Source organism: Pipra filicauda, unplaced genomic scaffold, assembly GCF_003945595.2.
Source record: "Pipra filicauda isolate LSUMZ 115617 unplaced genomic scaffold, ASM394559v2 scaffold16_size7369187_pilon, whole genome shotgun sequence".
In the NCBI taxonomy this organism is placed as follows: Eukaryota; Metazoa; Chordata; class Aves; order Passeriformes; family Pipridae; genus Pipra; species Pipra filicauda.
In genome coordinates, this window is record NW_024104207.1 from 572,649 (window position 1) to 589,500 (window position 16,852).

The 16,852-nt window shown below is 40.8% G+C and overlaps 1 protein-coding gene across 5 annotated transcripts in view; it reads right to left on the bottom strand.

Annotated features, from left to right (window-relative positions):
• Window positions 1-200: 200 nt before the first annotated feature.
• Window positions 201-16,852, bottom strand: part of KIF26A (kinesin family member 26A) — a 102,562-nt gene continuing 85,910 nt past the window's right edge. For 3 of the 5 annotated variants that reach the window (XM_039379550.1, XM_039379549.1, XM_039379551.1), the window contains 11 exons: window positions 16,270-16,479; window positions 14,218-14,311; window positions 13,494-13,756; window positions 13,060-13,243; window positions 12,602-12,761; window positions 10,754-10,916; window positions 6,802-10,186; window positions 3,163-3,353; window positions 2,686-2,706; window positions 2,143-2,293; window positions 201-1,673 (listed from right to left, as the gene is read on the bottom strand). In XM_039379550.1, the coding sequence (XP_039235484.1) occupies window positions 1,498-1,673; window positions 2,143-2,293; window positions 2,686-2,706; window positions 3,163-3,353; window positions 6,802-10,186; window positions 10,754-10,916; window positions 12,602-12,761; window positions 13,060-13,243; window positions 13,494-13,756; window positions 14,218-14,311; window positions 16,270-16,479 (4,998 nt within the window). In that variant the 3' untranslated portion in view covers window positions 201-1,497. The remainder of the gene's footprint in view (window positions 1,674-2,142; window positions 2,294-2,685; window positions 2,707-3,162; window positions 3,354-6,801; window positions 10,187-10,753; window positions 10,917-12,601; window positions 12,762-13,059; window positions 13,244-13,493; window positions 13,757-14,217; window positions 14,312-16,269; window positions 16,480-16,852) is intronic. The other 2 variants (XM_027732903.2, XM_039379552.1) reach the window with 1 other exon arrangement.

Genomic DNA, 16,852 nt, shown 5'->3' on the forward strand with positions numbered 1-16,852 from the left:
ATTATAAGTATTATCATCACTATTTATTTTACCCTTTGGTGTTTCGTCTCTTTCCTGATTGGTTTATCATGACTATCTCTGTTCCCACTTATATGTCTCTTTGGCAAAGAGACAATGTAATATGACATTTAACACAGTGTACCACAGGCCATCCTCTCTCTTATGAACATTAAAATTACACACATAGCAAAAAGCACTCATAACAATAGATGTATCTTTTATTCACAGATAAAAACTGAAGCAAGCTGTTATAATACATATTTATACAAAGGATTTGAAAAAACCATAAAAAGGAAGATGATTAGAAAATATGATTCGTTATGAAATGTGGTATTACATACACTATTAAACCTTTCCAAAAGTATTTGTTTGGCAACAATTTATCAATAGTTTCCACACTTAAGTGGCCTCCTTCAAAAAAGCACAAATCTCATGCAGCATGTATAAACTTGATCCTGAGGGTTTGCCTTCCTTAGAAAAACTGTAAAAAGATATACTATTTGTCTTAAAAGTTCAAAATGCAAATGCTATATTTATAGTCAAAACTATATAAAAATATGGACCTAACTTAACATTTACAAAAACTTTTTGCTCCCTTTTTTTTGTTTGTTTTATGGTTTTGGTAATAAACATAATTCTCAATTCCTGCAGTCAGAGAGGAAAAAAGAAAACCAAAACAAACCGCAGTGCCCTCTGTAGACTTCCTCACATTAAGTTTACGACTCCAAAAAGACCAGGTCTGTGAAAATTGAGGTTAGTAACCAAGGAAGTAGGTAAGCAGTTAATATATATCTATATATGTATATATAAAATGGAAAACAAACATTTATTTTGATCTGAAAAAGTAATAATACAAAACCTGAAGGTAAAACAATCATTTCAAAATGCCATAATACTCCTTTTCAATAGATAAATGTTCATAAAAATATCTTGAACCCTAACCAAGAAAACAATTATAATACAGTTTTAATTCTGCTACATAAAACAGCTTTTCTATGAAACAAGAAGGCAAGTTCAGGTATGAAAACATAATTTACTTATTGCTTTTGCTACAATGTTGTTTGTTTTTTACATATAGTCATAAATACACTATACAGTATAAAATATTTCGTAGGAATACATTTTGTGGTCTGCTTAGGTTTGCTGGCTTTAATTCTAGCACCAAATACAAAAATGAAAAATCAAATGAACTTTAAAGGCACTTCCATTGTATGTTTGTTTGTTAATTAACATCATGGTTTGTACTAAATTTTTTCACTTCCCTCTGGTAGAAGCAATACTTGATCCTACTTTTATCTTTGTACAGCTCAGGTCACGTTGAGGCACCAAATGATTTATGAACATTCCCATCCCTCAGCTGTTTCTTTCTCTTACAACATTCATTGTTGCTTTTTAGTCTTCACCTTTCCTCCTTCTCTTCCCAGCTACTTTATCTCTTTACTTCTTCATGTCGGACAACCCAGCTTCACTTCCTTCAGTCCCTTGAAAGACCTCTCTTCAAACCTCCACTTCCCTTACTCCATCTTGCGCATCTGTTATTCCAATATCAAAACACGTCACTATCATGATATGTGACTTGCACAGATTAACGCACTGCTCCAGTTCTTCTGTCACTTGTTCCAGTGCCTCCAGGTACTCCTGTGACTCCTTGTCAAGATCAGGATCCACCTCAACTGCCAGACAAAAAAATTACTGAGTAAGAGAAACAGCTCATCATAAAACATTATTCTATCACAAGGGAGACAATAACATAAAGTAAAATTTAATTTTTCTTGAACTCAGATTTTTTTTTCCCCACTTTGTTCAGCAGATGCAAAACTCCACCTTGAGACTCCAGTTAAACAGAGCACTCAGTCTGTGAACAAATCTCATGTCTCAGTTTCCCAGCTATAACATGGACATATAAATATTTAATATTAACAAGCATCACAGTGTGTCTCTGCACCACTCTGACGTTCTCTTCTGGTTGGTTTGGAGGGTCTTTTTTTTTCAAATCCCATATTAAAGAAACACAGACTGAGTCACAGATTATTTTAGGGTTCGATTCAGCAAAATATCAGGTGCTCAGGTTTTTCGGTGGGACTGTTGACATGTTGAAAATCTGTTAGATGCTGATCATACCCACTTTTGCAAAATACTTACAGTCTTCTTTCCACTTATTTGGATCCATCATCAACCTGCACTTTGTCTCTTCCAACTCTTCCTTCAAAAATTCATGCTTTGCCTTTATTTCTCTGATTCTCTGCTGGCGCCTTTCTAGTATCTTCAGCTTGGTGTGGAAATACATCAGACCCTTTTAAGACACAGAAAAGACCATTCCATGAATTTTCCTGTTGTGAGCTAACTTTCAACAGTCTGACACAAGCTTATTACTTGTAAGAGTTAGCAGGTGGGTTGCTTTGTTTGGTTGTGGGGTTGGTGTGGTTTTTATCTTTTTGGGGGGTCTTTTTATTTGAAGTTTACATTAATAGATTCTAATGTAGAGGATCAGCAAGCTACATCACTTGAGCATTTGTTCACTTCTCTGAATTGGCAAGCATCTCTTAATACATTCTGAATTTACTACTGATTGTAGATAAATATTTTTTCCAGCAGTGAAAATTATAAACACAGTCTAATGATAATGTTAGAGTTACAGTTAATACTAAAACAGATGAATTCTTATTTTCTTAAAAGCATTCCTACCTTCTCAACATCCTGGAAAGGCTATTATGAAAGAAATGGGAAAAAGGCATCAGTAGAACATAGAATTCTGGTCTTCAAAATAGAATTAGCTGAAGTGTTTTCCAATTAGAAGTAAATTAAACTCAGTGTATCCCTGATCTAATAGAATTCTGTCATCTACATAAAGAGTTAATGACCCTGTTGTTGAGGGAGCCTGTAAGGTTTCATCAGTCAGGCTAAGATTATGAAGTCTTCTCATAATGTATTCATTGGTAACTTCCATTTACACCATCAGTCATGTTAGACACAATTAATTTTAGTCAGTAATCATTTTCATTTTCTGTGTTAAGAGTACCCCAACATATGAATTGTAAAATTAATAATTATAGTACTTTAATTGCAATCAATTTCCTGAACACCATTCCAGCATTCAAGCAAGGACTCTGTCTGTATATTGTAATTTAACTTGTCTACATTTGTTGTAAAATATGTGCTGACCTCAGTTTCCTCTTGTCTGTGCCGCTGTAATCGTTCCACATCATCAATCTCATAAACTTTAATTTCAAATGGCTCTTTTAAAGTGCCTGGCAAAGGTGGCAGATCAACCCACTGGCCAGTGACACTGGGTTTTCTTCCTAGGGAGGCAGCATCTGGCAATGGAGCAGGAATCAGTCTACGACGCTGGAGACCTAAAATACAGAAAACAAGTATTCCTCAGACTCTAAGAGACTTAACACACTGCAGAATGTACTGCAGTCAATTAAAGAAAGATCTAGGTTCTCAGAATACTCAGGAAGAAACGCTTTTCTTGATATTTTCCTTTTAGTAAAATACCCTCAGGCTGCTAATTGAGTTACTGCCTTGACAAAGTATGTCTCACTTGGTTCACAGATGGGAGTAACAGCAGTTCCTCTCCCAAAGCAGATGTCTGAACATCAGTTCTTTATTCTATCCTCACAAAAATATTTTGCCTGGATTGATTTTTCTTTGGTGCACTACAGTGGTATTCACTACCTTGCAAAGGCAATGAGATGGTGAGTAATCCAATACTGATATTGGCAGACGTATCTGGAAATCTCCCGCTCCTCCAGTTAAAGCCAAGCAAGGCTAAGATCCCTCTCATTGTACTACCTCTTTGCAAAGACCAAACAGTTCCCTCCAGAACTACTACTGATATTTTAGAGTGCTAAATACCACTGGTTATCAGTGACTGTGTGGGATCGAGAGGCATTCAGAAGGCATCAACCAAACAATCTGCAACTTCAGCCACCTCTAACATTGAGATGTATGGCCCCTTTGTAGCAGCACTCGGAAGATCAGTGCATGACAAAACTCACCACTTCTGGCAGCCCTCAATAGGGGGGTGCTCCCAGATCTACCAAGAAACATGCCACCATTGATGTGTCTGTTACAGATCAAGTTTCAAGAAGCAGAGACTGAGTTATGTCCTTCAAAAATGCTGATACTTTTGATTACAAGAGTTAGTACTTTCGTGTCCAGCATTTTTTTGTGATTATAAGTCTCTCTTCATTCTGTAAAAGGTTGATCTTTACACTATATGTGCCAAGGATGAGAGCATGCACAGAGCTGGTCAGGCCACACTAACAAGGTTGCAGTTCAATCCCTAGGTAAGGGAGGGCTGAAAACCACCAGAAACAAGCTGAAACGACACAGTAGCAGTAAGTAGAAGCAGTTTTTGGGTGACTAGTGACAATAAATTTAGTACTTAAGTTCTTCCTCCTAATTAAAAAATTAACTAAGGGGTAAGGCATCTTACTTCTGCTCTTACAAAAGGGAGCATATCAACAGAAGAAACAGCACTGCTCAGAGTACAGTGCTGCCAAAATAACTTCTGGACTGAGATGTCTGCAGGAGAGGTAAGTGCAAGTTAAGGCTGTCAGGTAAGCCCTGTCATGAACTTCAACATGAAAAGAAGACAAAATTCCAGCAGGTACTCCTAAAGCAACACAAAGCCACTGATACTTGAAGACCTACCTGCTTTATACACTCTTAAGAAAAACATCCCTCATTCTTAATTTCATTCTTGCTAATTTCTAAGTAACAAGAACAAAACAGGAATGTTTTCAAAAGGGGAAGACTTGATTCTATTTCTACAACACCTGTTCACCATTCTCACACACTAATCCTTTTAGCCTGAAACACCACTATCATCCTGTCAGATGAAACCACAGACTGTAACTGATCCTATAACCACTTTGGTCCTCTGAAGAGGACAAACAGATAAAACCAAACACGTGCAAGAAGCCAGAAAACTTCATATCCTTCCACTGTACAACCAGGGTCATCATCATTTCTCCAAGGATGAGGTTAAAGGATAAGGGAACAAGGTTTTCAGTGACATATGGGAGTAGGATCTGTCCTTAAATTCAGAGACTGCAGGACTCCAACACAGTTTGGAGCAACAGAAGCTACTCCAAGAACCTCTAATAATGTGCAAAGATTACAATTATTTTAGGATAATAAAGGGTCTGAAGCAAACATTTCTCATAAGAAATATTTGATGCACATCCTAGCAAACCTCATTTCATGTATAAAACACACTACTTTCTTGAAGTCTACAGCACTCCAAAAAAAGTAATACATAATTTACTGATATAGAGCAATTACAGTTGGAAAAAGAAATAGTTTGTCATTTTTAAAGTCCTTATAAGCATTTCCTGGGGCAAAAACAAACACAAATCCATCAGTGGGTAATGCCTTCTCAATATGTGTGCAACTCATACAGCTGTTAATATTGATTTGCTGGAAAGGTTTAAGAGGTTGATATGCTATGGAAAGAGAATTGTGGCAAATGTTGCACTAAGTTTCCAGAATGATTTATCACCTGATGAAGCAACTCGGTAGCCTTGACCAGAAAGCACCATGAGATCTACATCAGCTTCACTCATTTGGTTTTACTGACAGAACTGAGCATCATGGGTATCTACAGGGATTGCAATAATCACCGCTTTCCAACCAAAAGTTCAGATTCAGTGCATTGCTGATATTAGTTCTATTATGTTTCCTACAGTCAGTACGCTCAGGTTGCTGAAGGAGGCTGTTGATTATCAGCTACAGATTCTTTACAATACCATAGGACCTCAACTTAGATCAGTAAAAATGAATACTGTAACAGCAGTTATATGAGCCCGATTTTGAAGACGGCTACAAATACATTCGACTACAAAAGCACTTACATGAGCACCACCTGCGAAAGCAATAAGGAAAGGCACAAGAGAGAAGGAAAGGGGACCTGGCTCACAAACCTTTGCAAGCTGTGGTCAGACACAGAAAGTGAGCCAGAGTAGCCTCTTCCCAGCTACTGTCAGTAGTTTCCTACTGCTCAGTCAGTTTCCTACCGCTTACAGTGCCCACACATACACACTAAAAGTTCTTTAAATAACTATTATCATGCAGTACAATAATTTTACAATTAGCTGGTAACACTAACCTAAGAGTCACTGCATCTTATGTACACACCCTAATGTTCTGCCTCTAAGCCTTATCTTTAGGTAATCTAATGCACATTCAGCAATCCTCATTAATTCACAAACACTCTTCTCCCCTCCAGGCCTTTCCTTTGTTTCCAAACTACAGTCCCAGCCCTCTCACTGACATTCCCTCACAGATGCCTAGCAGCAGAGCTCCTCCTTTCCTCACTGCCCTTCTTTCACCAGTCGTCCAGGATCACTTACTTGATCCTCACAAAAACTCATCAGCACTCACCCAGCACCCTCACTTTTACCAGCATACCCATAACACCCTCCTGTTTTGGGCCACCCTGGTGCTGTGCTCACTGCCGGCCCTGCCAAGGGAGGAAGGAATATCCCCCATCTGCCACCTCTTCCCTCATAGGGAGGCTGCCGGCACCCTGGGGCACCCTGCATCTCTCCTGCCCTCTCCACCACAGCACCTGTCTCACACCTGCAGCTTTGAAGTGAAATAAATGACAAGTAGCTGCTGTCACAGCAATACACATGCACACACAGGCACACGCAGTCAGTCCACCTCCCTGCTTTGAGACCCCTCCAAACCTCCGCTCCTTCTCTGTCAGAGATGCCACAAAACACCTCCATCCCCAGGGATGCAGCAGAGCACCAGCGGACACACCTGGACACCTGCCCCTTTATTTCTTACCTGTTGATCGTTTCTTGGGGGATTTAAGGCTCCTCATCCGACCCGGCGAGGACATCCCACTCTCGCTCATGGAGTCGTGCGCCGAGGAGGCGCTGCCAGTGGCCTCACTGTCCCGAATCATGCTCTCGTAGCCACTGCTGCCCCCACTGTGGTAGAACAGAGCTGTCCTCCCCATGGCTGGAGGCAGCTCCCCGCTCAGGACACTGCTGTTGTCACTGCCGTGCCCACTGCTGTAGCGCTGCGGCCGCCGTGGTGCTGTGATCTTGCTGTATGGGGATGGCAGAACAGGGATTTGTGACTTCTCATCGCTGAGGTTAATGCCACTGTCATTGCCACTGTCAGAATCGGTGGAGCCTCGGAAGTGGCCCGCCTTGGCAGAGCCACCTGACACCAGCTCATTCACACGGCTGTTGGCTGCCCTCATGGCCTGCTTGGTCCCCATGATGGTCCCTCGGCCAGGTTTGCCACTGACAGGCTGCACAGAACGGGGGGTTGCCTTCCCACCAGGGGCCATGCCAGAGCTCTTCCCTGCAGGCTGTGCCAGGGACTTCACAGAGGAGCTGAGAGATTTTGACCCGCTGGCAGAGAGACCCCGGTTTTTATTCCCATTGGCTGGCACCTTCTGGTTAGCAGTGGGTTTTGCCTGGCTGTTTTTACCCGGTGCAGGGGCAGCGAAGGGCAGTGGTAAACCCACACTGGAAGCAGCAGGGGGGACCCCCAGCCTGGGGACGGAGCGCCCTGCCCGGCTGTTGCCGGTGCTCCCGCTCTCCCTCACCACACTTGCTTTGGATCCAACCGATGTCAGGCTGTCGCACCTCTCCAGAGACATGTGGCTCCCATATCGGTGCACAGCTTCACTCTTTGATGTCTTCGCCTTTAAGCTGGATGTCATCTTGGGCAAAGAGTGGTCACCCTTCAGGTTCATTTTGCTGCTGGCACTTTCGCTAAAGTAAGACCCAGCTTTGAACCGTAAATCTGCTTCATCTTCAGCCTTTGGCGTGGGAGCTCTGGCAAAGTCCAGGCCAGAGGCTTTCCCCCCACCATTACCCAGACCGACAGGTTTCTGCTCCAGGCTTGACTTGCGTACAGGAGGCGTTGGAGGTGTTGGCCCACCTGGTCTGGGCAACATGGTTGATTTCTGTGGTGCATTCTTCTTTCCAAGTGACGATTTCAAGCTGCCAGTGGCCAAGGGAGCATCCGAATTCCCTCGGGTCACAGATTCTGGCAAAGTACTGTTAGCATGTGACACCGGTATCACTCCAAGTGTGGTGGCTCCTCTCTTCAGCTGTGGCATCTTCATCACAACTTCTGACTTCTTTGCAGTTCCACTGGAAGATTTGCAGGCCATTTCGCAGCCGTCCACAACCCTCTGAGAGCAGGCAAGCATAGTCTGCGACTTCGCTGGCCTGGATGCTGTGCCAAAATACTGGGCAGCCTTTTCTGGCTGCTTCTCAGTACCAAACGTGTGAGATTTTGGAGACAGCAGTGAGTCCACAGGTTTTGCTTCCAGCTGATAATCGGTGCGTAACAGCCAAGGATCTTCAAATATGCCATGTGGATTCTGCAGCTCTTTATAGCTGAGGACAGTATTATTGTGGATTGGAGAAGAGGTAGTTTTTGTTTTCCTAGGAAGACTAGAATGTATTGTTTCTATCACAGGTGTATCACGAGAATTACTAAATTTAATTTTTACGGGCTGATCAGTGACACAAAAAGCACTTTTTATCTGAGATGCTTTGGTAGTTTCAGAGGTTTGAGGGCTTTTGCTGATGCCTGCGGACAGCTTGCTGGAACTCAAACTCTCACTCTCCAGTTCAGAGAAGCAAAATCCACTGTCGTTCAGAGCGCTTTTCAGGGGGACACATAAATGGGATGAATCTAAGCTGAAGGGTTCCTCGGACTTATTACAGCTGTAAGATGACTGTGCGACAAAACTGTCACTAGACTGAGCTCCATCACTTTCAACTGTACAGATGCTGACTTCACTAAGCCATGAACTGATGGAGGAGCGTCTGCTGCTGGTAAAGGGATCCTTAGCAAAGGGCACAACAATATCAATATTTACACCAGTAGAAGTCTCCTGTGAGGTATAAGCATCAAACTCATCATTTATGCTGCTGATAATACTGACCGGCCTCGAACCCGATGCAAGGGCTTGAAGGGAACAGTCACTGTTAAAGCTAATGATACTGGAAGGTCTTCCATTATCCATAATTCCACTAATAGACAGCTCTTCCACCACTGTGAAAACAAGCTCATCCTCTCCATTCAGCTCAACAGGCTGCTGCAAAGTCACTGTGGTGGTCAGTATATCCCGATCAAAACACTTTCCTCTGAACGCTGACCTGAAGCTGTGTACCTCTATCGCACCTGACTGATTCTGGGTGTTGCTACCAATCAGGAATGTGCTTCCTACAGGGTTTTGCTCAGGGTTGTTTCCCATCTGTTTGCTCATTCCCACAGGAGGAGTCCGAACTGCATTGCTATTGTCCAGCTCCAAATTCTCAGCTTTGGAGCCCAGTGAGTGCTCTCTCTGCTGTGGAGGGGGAGGTGCTGGGCTTGGCAAGGGTCTCTTCATGTACGAGGACTTTTCCTTAATGACACATTCAGCTGGGGCCCTATTCTGCTCTGGATTCCTTGAAGGGCTACACCTTGAGGACTGCAGGGATTCAGTGATTGTCTCTCTCTCTCCCTCCAGTATGGAGTCTATTATTTTGTTGTCAGCTCTGCTCTGCAGCTTGGAAACCTCTGCTTTCGAGTGAGGTGTGCTATTTTCTTGACAGTTGCCATTGCCACCCCTTGGTACAACAGCCTGGAAAGGAAGATTATGTCCTTTCTTGGGAGATGCAGCTTCTTGTGGAATTGGTTTCTTAAATCCTCCAGAAGGAGAGGATATTTTTTCCTTTATCAGCTTAGACTGGGTGTTTTCCGTACCTCCAGGAACAGGACTACAACTGGACCCAACAGAGATTTCTCCACAAGCAAATTTCATGGGCTCCTCACTTCCATCAATGCACTCTAACCTTTCTTGCAGTTCAGCAAAAGTGTTGCATTTAAAATGGTCCTTGTCAGAACTCCTACCAATAGCAGAATTGTCTTTATTTCTTTTCTTATTTAGGGATGGGATTATGGGAACAAACTCTGGAGGACCTTCATTATCTGTCAATTCCCTGTCGGACAAAGCTGCCCCATTGGGACCAACATATATGACAGTATCACAAGACTGTTCACTGCTGGAGGAATAATCGGGATCACTGGATATATTCAGGACAGGAAGGTCAGGGTCAAGGGCAACAGTTCGTGGGTGGAATGGTCGCAAATGGGGCGGTCTCCGGACATGTCCTTCTTCACATGAACTCTCTCCTCCAGAGGAGCTGGATGCATACTGCAAATGATCAACACAGGAACAGTTATTAATATTAATTGATAAATAAGGATATATATGTACATGTAATTGATCAAAGGGACAAGTTTGCTATATACTTCATGCTTTGTGTATACTATCACCACTACATCTAGTGGGAAAATAAAATTAGAGTGGAGGGTGAATTAAAACAACAAGGTCACGCTACATAGATTTTACTGTATTAGGAGTAATATAACAATCACACCTTTTCAGATAATTTCCATTAAATATTATGCATTATCTTTCTCCCCAACAGTTTTCTGTTCCTTCCTTATTGGTTTTCAATTAATACAAATAGAAGCTTTTGAAATAGTTCCACATGTAGGCAAAGAAAGAATACGTGCTTGAAACAAAAAGAAGGGAATTTCAGGATTAAGGATTGGGGGCAAGATGATGGCTCAGTGCCAAGTCATTTGTCAGTTCCTCTCCTGAGCTTTTATGCATTTTGTATTACTTCTTACCATCGAGAAATCCCATGTTCCCCTACCGAGAGGTTAGGAAAACTCATTTTCAAATGAATTAATTTCTGCTTGTTTGTGAACCAACCTTGGATTTCTTCTTTCTCATTCGGTGGATTCGCGATGCAAGCTGAATGGTGGTGAGAGTTTCTGCATAATTGGCTGGGGAGTCAGAAATATGTGCAATCATAGTAGTTCTGCAGTTGATGTTCCCAAGTGATTCCCTCAACAACATTGTCAACTTGTTGTCCCTGTGCAACAAATGAGAATGCTAGAGTGACCTAAAGAAATCACAGTCTTGTTCTGCAGAATTTTACACCACAAACCATGCTTTTGCTTTCATAGGATACATGCATGTATGCTACGTGTAGATAAGAAATATATTCCTATTATTGACTGCACTTCAAATGTTCCTAAATGTACACATACGAAGATACTAATATTTTAATTTATCTGCCTGTGTATTTACAGTATGATAAGTCATTTTCTTTGTTACTTAGAAAATTGCAAAACAACTGACTGATAACTGTTAGTTCAGGTTTAGCTCATATTACCCAAAACAGCTCATGAGTGCTGTATTTTTAGTTGAACAGACTTAGTACCAAGATAGTTGCACTCTCTGAACTCTATGCAAACGATTTTGATAATAAAAAAAAACTAAGTCAAGAGAAACGTTAAGAAATTTCTAAACAAGTACAGCAATGTTAGATACCAGAAATATATTGTGTCACCCCAACCAATCTACTTTCCATTCTACCACCTATGGTCTGCTCTGACATAGCAAAGAGAAGCAGAAGGCTTTCCTGGTGATGCAAATCCTCCACTGTGGATAGTAAAGCTGACAAGAGAGGTGACATTTTGTCCTCCGCTGGTCTCCAAGCCACCTCTCCCCAGGGCTCCCCGGAGTCCTACTGCCCCCCTGAGATAGTCCAACTGAGGGAACTACTGTCATGTGTGCTCATTAAACCATGGTAGGCGACAAAGTTGAGGATCTGCCCTTCCCTACTCTAACCCATCCATCTTCCATTCCATACACAAATCTAGCAACTAGCCTGAGGAAAATATCTTTCTGCCTAATACAGAAAGAAACAACACCTGTTTGAGATACATCACTAGATAAATATGTGAAATGACATGATTGATAACAACAGCACAAAGTTATAATGCATGAAGACAAGCAGCAATTAAATTTAAGGACTGAAGGCCAAGTTCTGGTAAGGGTATCACCAGTGTGGCTGTTGTCTTTCAGCTGGGCTCCCCACAGGTGTGTTTGACACAAAATTATTGTCAAGTACACTCCACAAAGGAATACACCTAAGTGTTCACTTCTGCTAAACAAATGTGCAACGTGGTGGTCTTCTTTTTTTTTTAACTGAGAAGATGTATCATTCAAAAAGACAAACAGAAATAACAACCTTTTGATGACCATACTTGACAAACTCTCAAATATTTTCTGAAATTTCAATACAAGCTTTATGTTTGGAAAAAGAAGAGAAAATCCTATGAAATTTTGGTTAAATTGTTCACTGATGTCCAGTTGGCTGAGATCAGCCGCAATTCCAAATCCAGGAAACAAAAAAGAGATAGAAAGAAAACATCTTGGCCATTTTCCCTCCACTTTTTTCAACAACCAAACTATCCCAAACATTTCACTCAACTTCAGTATATACCAATACAAATATAGTTTTTGACCATGTAACTAAGAATTTCATTTTACGTTGTAACATTTAGAAACCTGTGTGTATGTATATATAGACAAGTAGATTAATAGATACATGTGTCTGTAATATAGAAGTGACCTTAAAAGAGGACAGATCCCTCTCTGACAGAATTTCCTTTAACTTGATCTTAGGTGAAGAGTAAGTTGTTATTGCAATTCATTTCTCAGGTAACACCAGCCACAAATTTAAGCTAATGCAGACAAGAATTCACTTACTTATATGGCACATGCTTAGCACCATTAATTAAGGCCAAAATTACATTGCCCAGGGCAGAGAGAGACAGACACAGAGAGCCTCCTCCATCTCGGCTCTTGCTCAGCACTTTTTCACAGCTCCCCAGATCAATGAGATGCAAACGACTGCGTCCTCCAGACACTAAAACAAAAAGGGGAAAAACAGTTGTACATCACGTTCTTGCATGGACTCAAGCCAAACCTGGTATTCAAGATGTATTCAAATGAGGAAAATAATGAATACAGCATGTGATAATGACCAAATTAAATATTAATTGTGAGGAAACCAGATATTGGCCACAGCTACAAAAGTTAAAGGTGACTCAACTGGCTTGAGAGTTCACTTCATTTTTTCTTTTTAAGTTTATTGCAAATTATTATTAAAACTAACCCCAGACCACATAATTTGAAAATAGACAATACGGCAAGAAGATTCATACTTCCTCCTTTGCCACTCTTCTCCATGCGATACTGGTATATGTGAAGAGTAAAGAGCATATGTGAATTCCTCCTATCCTCTTCCTCGCATTCAGGTTTGCTGGTGCTTCTGGCAGCAATTGCAGCATCAAGAAAAAAGGCAGCTTTCTCTGCTGTCGGGGCCCTTAGTTCACTTTGGTTTTGAAGCTTGAATATAAACAAAAAAATGACTAATTAGCACAGGCGCATTTTTTTATTATTCTTTTGCTGAACTGGTTAAATCTCCAGGGCACTAAAAGAAACAAATATGTACACCATGGGAGAAGGGTTTATAAATTAAAAGCAATAAATTTTTTTTACTGTCTTAAAAGTTGTCATAATTGTTGTCAGATAACAGGAGATAAAAAGTAGAAGAAAGTCAGGCTCAAAAAAATCTATGCTCTGATATTCATTATACCTGGGTTCCACATATTGGATCTTCTCTCAGATAAACCCCGGGAGACTGGCCATCCTGAAGGCTGCCAGTGGCTACTTCAGCTAACAAATCCTTAAGGTTTTCATCTTTGCCACTGATCTCCACAGCAGATACTCTGATAGAGAAACGAGTTCCAGTTTTTTCTTTACGTTCATTGATTAATTTGAAGAGCCAAGAAATTGCACAGGGGATGATACCAAGGCTTTGTGTGGAGTTATCTTTCCCAATCATGGTAAAAGATTTTCCTGGAATGAAAAGACAAACACGAACATAATTTACCTTCCTTGTACAAGACAGTGTCTCTTCATATCACCACTGTACATTGCATGTAATGCCATACAAAGAACAGATGCAAAAATTCAAAGTATGTAATTATTAATCTATTACTATTTATTCAATTAGGTTTGAAATTTTTGTAAGTCAGACCCACAGCAAATTAATGTTAAAGACATCTCTGATCTTTTGATTTTCATCGCAACGCACCTACATAAACCTGCTCTTGAATAAGCTAATCTGATGCTACATTTTACCTTTTCAAATTAAAACTTACAGTCACGGTGTAGAAATAAACCATGATAAGTTTGCAAAGCTAATTAAAAAGAAATTCTAATCTATTCATATACTCCAGGTTTATTGTTCCAGGAGCTGACAGCATGTAATTACCAGACTGACATAGTAATTAACTGTAACGAATTTGGGAGCTCACCAAGCTTGACATGACCGAAGCAAAATATGCAACCATCTGCACCATTCACAACAGACTGAATTACTTCTGCTACTGTTCCAGAGCATACCTCAGCCTGAAAGAAAGATTGGAGACAAATAAGTAAAAGACATATACTGCTGTGGTTTTTACTATTCTTCTGTAATGAAATGAATGACTCAATATTTTTGAGGCGCAGTATTCTCCTCATTTTTGTGGCATCGGTCCTATTGTTTTAGTAACTATGCTATCTTAAAAAAATAATAAAATATGCTACTACAGCCTAAAATAGTTTTCAATTCTATTAAACCTATTCTCTTGGAATATTGATTCTATGACTAATGTAGCAGACTGAATGCTATCCAACCAGGCTTCCTGCTGGTATAATAGCTTAGCCAAGGCTATTCAGTAATAGTAGCAACTCCACTGAAATTAAGCTACTGAGGAGCGCTCACGAGAATTAAAAAGACATCCATACTGAAGAAAATGCATTAAGATCCCTGAATAAGATTTCATAGTATCACATTTTCTTTTTCCAAGGGAAACATCATCATCAATAAGGAGAACTTGCTAAAATATTTGAGTGTGTTAAAACCAGTTTATCTACGTCAGTGAAGGTTTCAAATACACGATACGATGATCTATCAAATAGAGCAACTGGGGGCAAGGGAGAGGGCTGGTGTAAATATGTAACTACAGTGAAATGATAAGGCTCTGTTTGCAGGTGCATGGCAGCAAGTTTGCCTCCAGCAATGACGCCTGCACAGAAGTGGCTGCACTGGCCAACATTACCCAGAAACACCACAACAGGCCGCCCAACAGGCCCACCACAAGGGATTGAAAAGCCAGCCCAAACCAGAGGTCAACAGCCTGAAGGACTGGTGCCAAAAACAGCAGAGAAGCAGGCTGTGACCAGCCACCTTGCAGCAGGGCTGGCAGCACAAGTGAGGAAAAAAACTCACTTCCAGTTCTGGACTAATGCTGAGATCACCGTTTCATATTTCTTCACAAAGACCCTGTTTGAACACATGCAGGATCTTAAAAACAGCCTCCAGATGTGGTTACCATTGCTCTGGGCACTGCTGTGTGGGGGAAGTTATTCTCCCTTTTTAGTGCTTGGCTAGAACTTAGACTTAATAGATAGTTTCATATCTATAGTCTGGGACCAAAAAAATTAAGAACGCTAGGAGAAGATCTGAGCTTGGGATTATAAACTAGATCTTGTCATATTTTCTCAACATTAATAGACTATTTTCACCCTGAATGCTACGTGGTATTTTTCACCCTAATTTTCTTTCCAGCAGTTCAAACTTGGCATAGTTCATCATACACTGTTGAATTTCTTCTTCTTTTTAAAGTTGTTCTGGGATTTTTTTTCCTGAACCGAAAGGAAACTTCAGGTGTCCATGAGGAGAATCTCACTGAATACACTGCAGATCACAATCCTCTCCAAGACCAGCCATTCCTCCTGTATTTCAGGTCTGGGGCTACTACTGCACAAATATACTCTTTTACAGGCCAAAAGAAAGGCATACACCACCATCAGCACAACAGTCAAGATAAAATAATCAGTCAAAACCACAGTATAAACAAACTGGAAAAGGTGAAGAGAATATTAAAGCTCCCTAAATGTTTCAGTACAGCAATCCCAAGGGGTTAGCTTTATCTTTGCTCCTAACAACAGCATTTAGTTTAACATTAAGCACATGTTTATTTCTCACTGAAAGCCATGGGGAAGGACTTTATTTCCATGCCATCAAATGGATGGAAACTGAATTTCAAATTGGCTGTCTGTCTTGCTCTAACAAGAGAAAATGCAGGAAGGTAATTTAGTCAGCAAATCCATCTCCCCAAATATTATTCCTTAATTTTACATCTCAACCAAACTGAAAAATGTAAGAATTTACCTACTTGTCTGTTAATTACCATGTTTTTTTCCAGGCACTAAGGTAACTCATTTAAATAAAGTTCCCCAGAAACAGAAGGAACTCTTCAGGCAATCAAATGCAGTAGCCATGAGAAGACTCAGGAGGTTTATGCGAGTGACTCCAGTACCTGTGAAGCATCCTGGGGGAAAACTGCATCAAAGGCAAACATCTTTGGGACAGCAACAACACCTCTTCTGTGACCTGCATTCGAAGGCCCACTTGCTGCTGGATCATAAAATGTGATTTGTTTTTTTCGTGGGTCTACCTTTAGGAAGGACATGGATTCAGATGTTTCATGTGCTCCTTGAGAGGAACAAATCCTTACCATCACTTTCACCTGCAAGAATTCAGAAGAAAGAAACAACTTGAGTTCCCAGCTACAGATAAACACATGCAAAACATTCCTCCCAAACCCACTCTTCTTCCCATGATGTGTTTGTTTGTAATGGTTAGGTGTGTCAGAACAGCCGTGGGACAAACATAGAGCCAGATTTTCCAGCTTGGGGTCTTCACTGAACTAATTAGTTTTTAAAGGTGCATTTTGTCTCTTCAGTTGATTCTGTTCCAATTTTACCATTTCAATTTATAAATGTCTGACCTGCAGGTATGATCCACTGTAGGTATAACACCACACCAAAGAAAAGAAAATTCTAGTGACCTAGCTTTCAAGCACTCAGTGTGACCAAAAGGAAAATCAGTCTGAATAACAC